This window comes from Eptatretus burgeri, chromosome 15 (assembly GCF_056783735.1).
Source record: "Eptatretus burgeri isolate ZD-2024b chromosome 15, Ebu_testis_v1, whole genome shotgun sequence".
Lineage (NCBI taxonomy): Eukaryota > Metazoa > Chordata > Myxini > Myxiniformes > Myxinidae > Eptatretus > Eptatretus burgeri.
Window position 1 is genome coordinate 19,517,594 of NC_140975.1, and position 14,331 is coordinate 19,531,924.

A 14,331-nucleotide genomic window follows, 5' to 3' on the forward strand; every position below is an offset into this window, starting at 1 on the left:
GAGCTCGTTTCTTCATTTATAAATTATAACATCGATGCAATGATTACGTATTGTTACGTTTGAGGGGGGGGGGTATGCATTCAAAGGGTAATTAGGATGTTTAATTAGGTATGCCATGCTGTTCGAGTTTACCAGGATCTCAATGTAATAAGTAGCAATTCAGTGGTGATAAGTTGTCTAGTAAATGTTCATTTCTTCAAGGGGGGAAATGATAATTGTCACGTAATTAGATAGGGACACGGGATAGGGTAAGTGTGTCTGCGTAAACCCCTTATTGGTATTCTCTGGAGACTGGCCGTGACGTCACAGGACAGTGCAGCGGATGGCTCCGCCCCGTGATCACGATTGGCAGAAGACGACGGCGGTGGGCCAATAAACGGCTCGATTGGAAGTGACGAGGACAGGAGGATAAAAAGGTTCTGTTCGGGGTCGAAAAGGAAGAGGAAGAAGATTACAACCAAAAGATCGTGTTTTTTTGGTGTAGAGGCTGCTGCGCGGAGAGCGTCCTTGTTGTGCTGATTCGATCGTGTTCTTGATTGTGTCTTGGAGCCTTGCTGAGCCTCGTTCCTCACCTTGGTTGGCTCTGGGGTTCTGCTGACTCGGAGTACGGGGTCGAACGGCGGGCGGACCTGCCTCCCTCTCCTGCTCGCAACTTGGCGCCAGAACTGGTTCCCTGGCGGCTGTGAGCGGACTTGGGCCAAGACCAGGAGGTCGACAGCACCACGGTTTCTCCTGCCCCCCCTGACGAGAGCAAGGCCAGCTCGTCCGACGCCGATCCAGGGACAGTTGCGTCCACACCACGGTCCAGCCTGACCACCAGAAATAGCTACGTTGTGTGTGTGTGTGTGTGTGTGTGTGTGTGTGTGTGTGTGTGTGTGTGTGTGTGTGTGTGTGTGTGTGTGTGTGTGTGTGTGTGTGTGTGTGTGTGTGTGTGTGTGTGTGTGTGCGCGCGCTTGGCGCCTTAGAGGGATTGAGATCTGTATATTCATTGGAATTGTCTGTTTTTTCCCACGCCCGATCCCACACCATCCCGTCGAATCGCCCCGGATCCCTCTTCTTGCCGAGTCTTGTTATTTCTGGTAATAATAAAAACAAATAAACATCATCAACTCAGTGAAAAGTGACTCGTGCCACCTTCCTCGTCCTGTTTGCGGTAGAGCGATTAGAACCGCCATGTTTGGGTTATAAATAAATAAACCGCCTCCATCGTTTCGGCTCATTCTACGTTAGCGGGACTGTTCAAGTCCCGTGGACGTCACAGTATTTATAAAATCCAAACGCTATTTATTCATCTTTCTATAATCGATGCGAGAGGAGATTGTAAGCTGCTGCGAATAACACCGATGGCCGTCATGAACAGCACAAAGGTAAAACCAACGTGTCTTCAGTCTCTCTTGGATGTGTGTTACAATTGCCGACAGTATTCAGTACAGCAACATGCTGTACAGGTTTGTATCCGAGGAGCAATAGGCTATACCATATAGCCGAGGTGCCTAGGTTTGTGCAAGTACGATGTTCGAAAACGAAAAAAAAAAGATGTGCGCACAACGACGACGTCGCTTAACGACTCGTTTCTCAGAACGTAACCCCGTCGTTAAGTGGCGCATAACTATATATATATATATATATATATATATATATATATATATATATATATATATATATATATATATATATATATATATATATATATATATATATATATATATATATAGAACACAAGGGGAAAACCAGAGATGTCAGGATAAGTCAATTTTGAAGAAACTGAAAAACAAAGTTTCAAGACTTTGGTGGACTATTTAATAACTGTCATATAGATTTCTTTTCCAGTAAAAGGAAGAGTGATCATTGGCCGATCAAATTTAAGCATGAAGCATTTTCCAAGCTTCTGTGTTATTTAATTTAAGAGCAAAGAACGAATCAATGTTGCAAACTGACATCACTGGTTATTCCCTTGTTTAATAATTGCCATGCAATTTTAACCCAGGATGTGTAGCAAATTCATGCTTGTTGGTTATTAGCATACATTACATGACTTTGGTGATCACAGATTATTTTTTTCAACATTAAACGGTCATTGTTTTTTTTGTTTGATTGGTGTTCAACGCCATACTCAAGGGTATTTCGCTTATATGACGACGGATTCTCCATTTCTTACTCCGTACTAGTTAATATTGTTACGGATTCGCGCCCGCCGGCGTGCTGACGGCCACGTAACTCGAATCGCGGCACGTCGCCCACCGGACGGACAATCCAGTCGTGACCCTCTCGGACTAACGCCGGGAACCAGTCACGGGTGGACCTTTCGGTCGCACCGCGATCGAGCCAATCAGCCCCCGCGTGGGATAGGGTTGCTCGCCAAATTCGACCTACCTAAGTACCCACACGGAGGGTAGACCGGGCGATCGCACCTCGCCGCAGGTCGACTTCGGACACGGGCCACTTAAGCGACCCGTTCCGTAATATCGGGATAACCGAGCGGTGTTATCGTCGGCCTCGACGGTTCGATTAATTATCGGGCGTATTCAGCCCACTACCAACCCTTTACGTGAAGCAAGATGAGGATTCAATGAAAGAAATGACGAAGCGAAGCGGGAAACAGTTCAACACAAAGCACATTTATTCGCGATGAACGGAAAGCACACATATTCAATTCCACCAAAAGCACATAGAAAAGAAGAAGAAACACAATGCAATTTTACACAAAAAGCAAATGCGACAATGCAGATCTAATACCGATTACGCGAGCACACGGCAACACTTATACAATTTTACATCACAGACGGCGCCGACAACACATATCCAAAACCAAGAAAAAGAACACCCTCAAGGATGAGGCGGGCCTGAGGCCGAGACCGGGTCGGGCCTACCCGTCTGGTGATGAGACGCGGAGCGGCGATGGTGCCTCAACTCTGCGGGCCTCGCGGACAGTGTCTGGTAGGGGGTGGGAAAGGGGCCCCCTTGGTCGCACTATCTCAGCGCGGGGGGAAACAGGAGGGGGGTTGCTGATGCTCGGGGGAAAGGAGGATTTCTACTCTGCCTCGAGTCCCGCGACGAGCGTCTCCACCTCGACCAGGTCGCGCCGTCGGCCTCCCTGGTGTGCAGCTCCCGGCACGACGCGAGCACCCCCTCGTCTGCCCTTGCCGCCTCTCCACAGCTCCGTCCCCTTTGCTCCGACTCCAACGCACACGACGACGACCAACTCCTTCTTGCTTCTTCTTCCCAACTCCACCGACTGCGAAGTCTTAACTCTTCTTGACTTGACGAACGCGGTCGCTTATATAAGCCCCGTGGCTTCGCCTTTGACCCCCCGCCTTCGACCTTTCACCTCGCTCCCCATTGGCCCGAGAAAAAGTGGGCGTGAATGCATTTTGATCCATAAATTTGCCTATAGCGATCGCCCTCCAACGCCCTGGAGGCGGGGTCAAATCGCCCCTCGCTCACCGATTGGACGGAACAAAAGTGGGCGTGTGTCGTTTTTGATCCGTTTTTGGAGCTGAAAATCCGTGGTTTTGTACACGCTGTTCGGTGCGCGCCCTGTATGAGTCCAACACCGGTACCCACAAGCGGCGCAAGAACTGTGGCGATGCGACGGTTGCGAGGTGTGACGTGAAGCGGCGCCGCGGTGGGTGGTTGATGTTGTGGTTGGTGGTGGTAACAATGGCGGTTGGTCCAAAATAAAGATAGTAAAAGAAAAACGGCTATCCTGAAGAGTCGCAGCACGCATAAATGACATGTATTCCCACTAGACAACGGGATTGGGCCTAACTACACATATACTTACCGAGATATCTCACCTAAGGGACCTGAATGGTGGTTTGCGAATTTGGTAACCACAACACTACCCCCTCCCCTTTTTACAGACTCGTCCCGAGTCGTCAAATTTTCGTGTGCCATCATGTGTAGTTTTCCCCTAGTACTTTTTACCTACGGATCCCTGAGTGCGACATTCATGGTATTCGTGTCCCCAAAATAAACAACCTGAGGGCTGCGTAACTACCTAAACAAACTCACTCACACGGACGACTTAAATAAAATTGCCGGCGCTAGACAGACATGCCGGGGGCGCACTCATATTTACAGTACATCTTAACCTTAACTTACAAATTTTACACTAAACCATGGCCCAGGATCAATGAGCTCTGCAAAAAGAAAGCAGTTAGCAGGGAGCCAGGCTGCTCGCATGCAGTCTCTGGCTCAAAACAATGCAGGTGACAGGGAACGTGGCTGGCTGCTCACACGCAGTCCAAGGCCTTCCCTTTTGAACTGAACGCAGTGAACCACAACGGTGCATGGGCTGCACAACGTAGTCTCCGTGCCAGCTCAAGTGGCACACGCAATGAGCACACGAATGGATGGATGAACACAAACACGGTGCACGGGCCGCCACTGCAGGCCCGTGTTGTAGCTGCCAACAGGGCAGTTCTCGCAGCTTGCAAACTGTTGCCTTGCGGATCCTGGCGCACATGGAAATGAACAGGGGGGGGCAAAGCAAAAATTGAACGAGGCGGTGAACATGGGCAGTGGGCATGGCATGGCAAAGGCAGCAGGCAAACACAGCCTGCAGAAGAAGGCCGCTGCAGGCAAACACAGCCGGCAGATGAAGTGGGCCGGCACAGGCCTTGAAGGAAAAACAGCCAGCCGGCAGATGAAGTGGGCCGGCACAGACCTTGCAGCAAAACAACAGCTGCCGATGAAGTTGGCCGGCCTCTGCCTTGAAGCAAAACACGGCCAGCCGATGAAGTTGGCCAGCCTTTGCCGTTCAGTGGAGGTTGGTGGAGGGAGTGCAGTGGTGCTGGCCACTCGGAAGGCGGGCTCGGACCTCCCCACCTGTCTCCCTCCCAACCTATCGCCTTTGCCTGTCACTGTACATACCCACTCCCTTAATTTGTCAAACCCCAATTTAGCCCCAACTTATTTTTTTGCTGTTTTTATTTTTACTTCCCCACTATAAATCGTCCCCTAACCCCCCTTATCGTCTTTGTTCGGCTAACCTATCCTGTCACCTAGCCTACTCCCAACCCCTACGTTCCCTTCCCGGAGGGGAATAAGGGAGAGCTAGCGTCCTGTGTCGAGGCCCAACGAAGCCTCAGAATGGCCTCCCCAGAGTTCAGCGATCTTAACACAAAATGGGTCCAGCGGCCCACAACGAGAGCGAGGGGATGGATGGTGCGGAGGGGTACACTTCCTAATCTACCCTATCCATTTAACTGTTAAACTACCCCGGGGCTTTCAACAAGCGCCTCTCGCTTAAACTATTGGTTCTAACAACCCAGATTCCCGTCGCCTGTGTTGGTGTCCTCACAATTTCGGGCCTCGCCCCCCAATTTTCTCTCCGTGCCCTCACACGGTCTCATGGCTGGGACACGTGGCTCCCTTTGGCAGGCACGACCCTCTGCCGATTCTCCCGCTATGGCACCCCCGGGCACTACACTGCCTCCGAGCCTACCAGCTCCCTAACACCGGGGAGTGCCCCCTATGGCACCTCCCCTGAAACGCACACGTGGCAGGCTGGCTTCCCAGGCCCCTTTCCGAGGGTCACCCATGCCCACAACACTGCCCACGCGGCTAATGGCGCCCCGGGCCCCCGCACCAAGCAGGCGCACCCGTGCCCACTACGCTATCCCGGCCCCCCATGGGCCCATGGCCTACCGCGGCCGACTAGCCTGGTGCCCGGGGTACCCACTCAGCGATACTCACCTTTCGCAGCCACGCTCCCAAGCCCGTCAACAGGGCTCCTGCACCCCTCCAAATGGGTCTCGAGCCTACTTTCCCACCAACAGCAAAACGACCTCCATTTTTCAATTTGACTAACCCAGCTAACTCACTCCACACTGACCCCGGGGTCCCTTGGGCGGGAGTCACTCCTCCCCCCAATCACTCATCGCACCATGCATTCCCCATTCGCTCCATACACACAGACCCGCTGGCCTCACTCACTCAACATGTCTCCACATCATAACTCACCAACAACTCTTCAACACACTCACCGCTGAACTCTGCCATCCTTCTAACTGCATCCCCTAACTAACTCGTGCTCCCACGTCATCCCTTACACTATAGCACGTTCCATTTAACACTACGTAGCTAAGCTACGTCCCCTCTACACATTCATAAGTCTGTCCATGTCCTCAAAATAAATCATTTTATTTCCCAATCTAAATCTCGCTATCATCCCTCTAACTAATCCATTCCACGGACTCCATGAGGACTTACCCCTGCCCCATGAAGTCGGTCTAACTAAGCTAACCCTTCCCCCTAACTAGTTTCCATCCTGTGCCCCTGTCAAGGGGGTCTTCCACCCCTTGCCCAGGAATCCTGTGCACCCGAAAGTGAGGCTTGTTGTTTTTTTTTTGTTTTTTTTTCTTCATGCGCATCACCAGCGCGGCAACTCGCGCACTTTGCACCTGCCCGTGTCGTCATGCAGCTGCACGTGTTCCTCGTCCCTCCTTGGACGGTACCATCCGGCATAGATACCCCTCCTGCCGGATTCCAACCCCACGTGCAGCCATGGCGTCACCGTGCGCATAAAAAAAAACACAAGCCCCACGTCTCGAGGGGTTCCCCACGCGAACACATGTGCTTTGCCCGTTGGAGCTTAACACACACGATCGCGTGGAGAACCCATCCGGTCCAAATCCATTATCCTGCCTAAACTTTGTCCGTCCGCGGGATCGGCAAATCTACCGCGTGCGTTTCCGGACCGGGACTTCACTCTCGCAAGCGAGCACGTGGCGGTCTCGTGCGTTGCACAGCACGGACCGCGTGCTCACTGCTGGGTGAACCCGGCACGGTCCCCGAAACAACCACAGCCGCTACTCGGCTTTCGTTTCTCCCATGTCGCCGTCTCCGTCTCCATTCAACCCACGCACACCTGCGTGTTACGACGCTCACACTCCACTCCATTACATTCACACCGGGAGACGCGGCTGCGTGCTCCCGCATGCCGACCGACATCTCCCTTACATACCGCTCTCTCACACACACGGTCTCCCTTGCACTCGGCCGTTCACTCACGTATGCTACCTCTCTCGCACACGTGGCTCCACGCACTCGCGGCCTTCCACTCACTCGTAGTGCCTCACTCATACACCGTGCCTCACTCACACACGCGGGGGAACTCACCCGCGGTGCCTCACTCGCACACGCGGGGGCACTCAACCGCGGTTCCTCATCCACACTGGCCGTTTCACTCACACACACGGCCTCTTCCACACACGGTGCCTCATCCACACACGGCGTGCTGGGAAGCACGTACTCTGGCACCATCGCCACCACACCACTCACACACAGGGTTGCTTCCACACACGGGGACGCACTCACACCCTGCACCACACACACCGGGACAGCCACACTGGGGATTCGTGTCCCCACAAGGGTCTCCGGGGCCTCTATTCCCCCCAAGCTTTCCGTGCACCCGTTCACAGCACCCGTCCCCTCAACCTCGCAAAGCACGACCGAACTCACCTGGTCGTGACTCACCTCCAAGGGGGAAGACTCCCTCCCCTCGTTCCTGGAGGAGGCCATCCAGGTGCTCGCACTGGGTCTCTACCCAGTCCGCCAGCTCACCCCCATTATCCTCCACTACCTCCGTGTGTGTGTGTGCGTCACTTACCCCGTCTTCATCGTGTTGTCTCTCCTCTATTTTTTCTGTCTCCCGTGTCTCTATACATTTATAAGTTTCTGTCGTCGTCACCTCGTGTCTCGTCTCACACGTTTTGGTCTCCCCATTTAATTTTTCCCTCTTGGTCACCGTCGATTCCTCTGTCACGACCCTCGCCCAACACGCCCCCCGAATTATTTTTTACCCGCCTCCACCGCGGGCCTGTCAGCCGTTGCACCCCCTTCCAGCTCGTTTGCTTCCACACGTGGAGTCGCCATTCCTATCTCCCTGGTCACGGCCTTCATGCCCGCCTGCAGGCATCGGCCCATGTTCTGCGTCTCACCCCGTAGCTCTTTCATTTCCTCCTTCATGTTTGCTTCCATTCCGTTTATTTGCTGTGTATTCGCATCCATCCTCGTTTTTACTTCATTTGTATTTGTATCCATCTTTTCGTTCATTTGTTGTGTATTCGCATCCATCTTTTGTGTATTCGCATCCATCTTTTCGTTCATGTTCGCATTTATCTTCGCTGTCATTTCCGCCAGCATGGCGAATAGCTGGGCCATGTCGGGTGCGCTTGGGTGAGTCGTTTCGGCAAGGGTTGGGGAAGGGTTTTGGTGGAGAGGGGGGGGGAGGTGTCATACACCGCGGCCGCTGCCGCACCTATTTCGGGCTCTGGGTTCAGTTGGACGAGTTCATGTTCCTGCACGGGCATTCCATCCTGGGCCATGGATCCTACACATTCTACATCCATTTCTAATACCCCCGGCTCCCGCTCGCCTTGAGACGCCATCTTGCTTCTCGTGAAGGGTTAATTTCGCTCGCTCGTAATTTGGAGGGAATCGGGGGTCGCTTCTCTCACCCCTGGACCGATTCCCGTGAATTTAGCTGGAGACAGGAGAGCCCGTTTTCCTGTTCTCCGATACCAGTGCCGCGAGGAGGGCGATGGATTTGTATCGCACGACCTGACACCAGTGTTACAGATTCGTGCCCGCCGGCGTGCTGACGGCCACGTAACTCGAATCGCGGCACGTCGCCCACCGGACGGACAATCCAGTCGTGACCCTCTCGGACTAACGCCAGGAACCAGTCACGGGTGGACCTTTCGGTCTCACCGCGATCGAGCCAATCAGCCCCCGCGTGGGATAGGGTTGCTCGCCAAATTCGACCTACCTAAGTACCCACACGGAGGGTAGACCGGGCGATCGCACCTCGCCGCAGGTCGACTTCGGACACGGGCCACTTAAGCGACCCGTTCCGTACTATCGGGATAACCGAGCGGTGTTATCGTCGGCCTCGACGGTTCGATTAATTATCGGGCGTATTCAGCCCACTACCAACCCTTTACGTGAAGCAAGATGAGGATTCAATGAAAGAAATGACGAAGCGAAGCGGGAAACAGTTCAACACAAAGCACATTTATTCGCGATGAACGGAAAGCACACATATTCAATTCCACCAAAAGCACATAGAAAAGGAAAAGAAACACAATGCAATTTTACACAAAAAGCAAATGCGACAATGCAGATCTAATACCGATTACGCGAGCACACGGAAACACTTATACAATTTTACTTCACAGACGGCGCCGACAACACATATCCAAAACCAAGAAAAAGAAAAGGGAACCCTCAAGGATGAGGCGGGCCTGAGGCCGAGACCGGGTCGGGCCTACCCGTCTGGTGATGAGACGCGGAGCGGCGATGGTGCCTCAACTCCGCGGGCCTCGCGGACAGTGTCTGGTAGGGGGTGGGAAAGGGGCCCCCTTGGTCGCACTATCTCAGCGCGGGGGGAAACAGGAGGGGGTTGCTGATGCTCGGGGGAAAGGAGGATTTCTACTCTGCCTCGAGTCCCGCGACGAGCATCTCCACCTCGACCAGGTCGCGCCGTCGGCCTCCCTGGTGTGCAGCTCCCGGCACGACGCGAGCACCCCCTCGTCTGCCCTTGCCGCCTCTCCACAGCTCTGTCCCCTTTGCTCCGACTCCAACGCACACGACGACGACCAACTCCTTCTTGCTTCTTCTTCCCAACTCCACCGACTGCGAAGTCTTAACTCTTCTTGACTTGACGAACGCGGTCGCTTATATAAGCCCCGTGGCTTCGCCTTTGACCCCCTGCCTTCGACCTTTCACCTCGCTCCCCATTGGCCCGAGAAAAAGTGGGCGTGAATGCATTTTGATCCATAAATTTGCATATAGCGATCGCCCTCCAACGCCCTGGAGGCGGGGCCAAATCGCCCCTCGCTCACCGATTGGACGGAACAAAAGTGGGCGTGTGTCGTTTTTGATCCGTTTTTGGAGCTGAAAATCCGTGGTTTTGTACACGCTGTTCGGCGCGCGCCCTGCACGAGTCCAACACCGGTACCCACAAGCGGCGCAAGAACGGTGGCGATGCGACGGTTGCGAGGTGTGACGTGAAGCGGCGCCGCGGTGGGTGGTTGATGTTGTGGTTGGTGGTGGTAACAATGGCGGTTGGTCCAAAATAAAGATAGTAAAAGAAAAACTGCTATCCTGGAGAGTCGCAGCACGCATAAATGACATGTATTCCCTCTAGACAACGGGTTTGGGCCTAACTACACATATACTTACCGAGATATCTCACCTAAGGGACCTGAATGGTAGCCATTGGTTTGCGAATTTGGTAACCACAACAATATGATGGAAAACCGGGAGGAAACCAAGGATAAACCACCCCCGCGATAGCCGAAGTCACCTCATGTGACTCCCTCATATACCTAAGCAGGTTGATTGGGCGGTGGGTACATCGAATGAGGATGGGTACTCAGACGCGCTAACCATTAAGCCACGGCGTGGGTCCCATAAAAGTCACAAAGGTTTGACCAGGCTTGAACCACAATATGCACCAACTACGGAGCCCATGATATAACCAAATAGGCTATTGTAGTGCTCAGAGTTTATGCTGTGAAAGTTTTACAACCTTTCATTTTTTAGTTTGTCAACTCTGAATATTATGGTGGAACAGTTAACATGAATGAAAGGGAGATAAACAGGAGTAAAGTACTGACAACTCTGGGTTTCTACTTGTTCAGCTTTGACAACACTTGTTTTTTTCATTGCACGGCTAAACTTTATACCATATAAATTATGTGACACCCCTGGCTATTTGTTAAAGTAATATTGTGAGAGGAAACCTTATGTTGCCAACTATTGGCAGGTGCAATAACCCTGAAATTTATAAAAAGTGACATCTCTTGTTTTCCCCTTGTGGTATATATATGTATGTGTGTGTGTTTGAAACGTGTCAAGTGTGATGAGCACTCTACCGATCCCAAAGCATCACCTCCAAAACAGAGGCCTCAGCCCGCTGACTGTCAAACAGACAAAGATTATATGGTCAACATCAGTTAAACATCAAATGGAGCCACCACTCCAGATTTTGGGGTTATTTGCCCTCATCAGGATGGCACACCAATAAATATCTAAAGGCCCTGTCACACCTTGACGATTTAGCCAGCAGATGCCTGACGTATGCAAAATTTGGCTAAAACGCTGGCACACGTCGAATATGTTATGGGTAAGTTTGTATATGTTAAGAGCACGCTGGCATACGTCGTAGTATGCTGGCATACGTCGTAGTACGCCGAGGTGTTAGACAAATTTTCCATGCTTGAAATTTTTCGACGTATGCCAGCGTATGACTCACACGTTCCGCATAATGCTGGCCATAAGTTGTAGGCACGTTACGCGATCGTTGACACACATCGACACACGTTACTTGTAAGTTACTCATAAGTCGAAACACGTCGAGGTAATGTTTAGCGTACCCGAAACTTATTTCTAAACTTTGAGTAACGTGTTGTAGGCACGTTACGTGATCGTTGACACACGTCGACACACGTTAGTTGTACGTTAATCATAAGTCGAAACACGTCAATGTAATGGCTAGCGTCGGTGCTCCAGACTCCCTGGTTTTTTTTTGTTTTGTTTTTTTTTTTGTTTTCTTCGGTATGACGGTGATGTTAACACTTCGATTTCTAGTGCGGTTATAATATAATATAATTAATAGGCTGCCGCTCAACGATTTAAATTATAACCGCACTAGAAATCGAAGTGTCAACATCACTGTCATACCGAAGAAAAAAAACAAAAAACAGGGGGTCTAGAACACTGACGCTAACCATTACATTGACTTGTTTCGACTTATGAGTAACGTACAAGTAACGTGTGTCAACGATCGCGTAGCGTGCCTACAACTTGTGCCAGCGCATGCGGAATGTGTGTCATACGTCGAGTACGTCGAGAAATTTTCAACATGCTGAAAATTTCTCGACGTACTTGGTGTACTACGACATATGCCAGCGTACTACGACGTATGCTAGCGTGCTATTAACGTATACAAAACTTATCCATAACGTATTCGACGTGTGCCAGCTTGGTTTGGCAAATTTTTCATACGTCGACATACGCTGGCTAAAACGTCAAGGTGTAACAGCGGCTTCACACTTCGCTGTCTAGTGCGGTTATGATTTGAATCGTCGAGCCGCAGCCTATAAATAGCCTACGCCACGTGATCGTCGGCGATACGCTGCCGTGCGCTATGCATAAGTTAGACTATCGTTGGGCATAGGTTGTGAACGCCGACAACACGCTCAGCATTCGTTGGTATAAGTTATCTATATGTGATTAAAACCTTCTGTGTACATTACCAATACGTTATGCAGTTGTCCAACACGTTATTATACACCCAAAACTTAAAAAACATCAATAGTTCAGCGTACGCCAGCGTTTTACATACATTTTGAGACCTTGCCATATGCTGGCTAAAACGTCAAGGTGTGACAGGGCCTTAACAAATGATGACCCACATTTGTCGTTTAAACATCAGACAGACGCACCTCTTGACTGCTATGGTGAGCATCGCCGCAGATTGTCTGACACGGTAGAACCACACAATCCACAGAGAACAACCATCCGTCTGCCACCCAGACGATTGTTCCTGCTAATGCAAACCATTCCACCAGAAGGCACTTGATGTGATCGGTGGGAAAATCTAAACATGTTGAGTGTGACGAGCACTCCGCTGATCCCCATTGGAGCTGGACAATAATAACCCTCCCCAAGTAAATGACCGATAGATTCTTCATTACTTCGGCACTTGACGGGCCCCATTCACACCACAGGAATGAAGACCAGAAAAAATTGACAAGACTGAAATACCAGGGCTGTCAGGAAGGACACAGCGAGTCCCAAGTGGAGATGTGGCCTTGTATGAAACTTTGCGCCACCCCCCTTCCTCGTGCTTACAGGACAGAGAAAACTCCTGAAGTTTGTGTGCAGGTTTTCCCCCTCGGTTCAGTGCATCTCTGCCTCCACTCGCAATTGTGAAGTCACTAGCCCCTCCCTGCTTGGCTGCCATTAGTTCAAGGCACAGTTCATAGCATCACCCCCTGATCTTTCACCCACCTTATATGCTTGAACCTAGCTCGGAGATGAAAATACGTATTCTTGAATGTATGCTTTTTTTGAGCAATTTATCTTTCAGAATATCTTGCTTGCTTTTTGTTGACAAAATTGGCACACTTTATGCTGTCTCCCATTCTTTCCCATGGCAGGCACTTGAAAAATCCTGTGATTGCTCATAAGATCCAGAAGCTGATGGATGTTGGACTCATTGCGATTCGGTGAAGGCACCTCTTTGAGAGGATATGATGGGAAGATTGGATGATAAAGGTGGGGGGGGGGGGCTAATGGATTTTTGTTTTTTTTTTGAAGTTTGAAAGGATGGAGAAGGAGTGTGCAGAATATTGTCAATATAGAGCTGGTAGATGAACTCGTTCTTGCATTAAAATGGTGTCCTTCTGCATGCATTTAGTTCTTCTTTGCTCTCATGATACATGCGAAACACAATGCACCTTAGCAGTGTTAGATTTTGCTTTTAACGCCCTGATGTTTTGGGCCTGAGAGTACCAAACCAAAATGAGCTTTTCCGATAATTCTTTGTCAAACTTGACTACCTTCCCCAACAAACCATTAAATTGTATTGGTACAAATCTGGTCATCTGTTTAATTTGAATACTCGAGCTTACACGTTTTAATGCGTTTGATTGTTTGTTTTTGTTTTGTTTTTGGAGTTGGATGCAAAATAATTAATTGTCAATATCAAGTCGAGTGAATCTTTTACTTGCATTTCGACATCTTATCTGATGAACGAAGTGGAAAGGAATATGTATCTGTATATGTATATATATACATATACACACACACACACACACACACACACACACACACACACACACACACACACACACACACACACACACACACACACACACACACACACACACACACACACACACACACACACACACACACACACACACACACACCTTTGTCCCAAAGGGGTTTGGTTTCTATCTATCAACATTGCTTCTCAATAATTAAAGAACCTGCCTTTTTTTCCCCTCGTATTTTGCACAGTTATTTATTATCGACCTCTTCTGTTGTAATACATTTGGAAAGCAATGAACGGAAGTATCGCACTATTTCCCATTGATGCCATGCCTTGCAATTGTTTGCTGCGAGTGGCACCTGGATGCCTGCAATTGTGTGCGCACTGGTCATGTGTGCCTGAACGAAGGATCGCCTGACTCTCGCACCCCTAGTCATCAATATCGCTCTATCTCACTCCTTTTCTGCCAACACTCCCTCCTTCCTGTTATATTCATCAGAAGGTGATTCTCTATTGTAGAATAAATGTTGCAAACCATT

At 50.4% G+C, this 14,331-nt stretch overlaps 1 protein-coding gene across 1 annotated transcript in view; it reads left to right on the forward strand.

The window, feature by feature from the left end:
- STIP1 (stress induced phosphoprotein 1) overlaps nucleotides 1-14,331 on the forward strand; it is a 68,775-nt gene extending 54,444 nt beyond the window's left edge. The window contains exon 14 of the mRNA XM_085857013.1: nucleotides 13,176-14,331. Within this exon, the coding sequence (XP_085713139.1) occupies nucleotides 13,176-13,248 (73 nt within the window). The 3' untranslated portion in view covers nucleotides 13,249-14,331. The remainder of the gene's footprint in view (nucleotides 1-13,175) is intronic.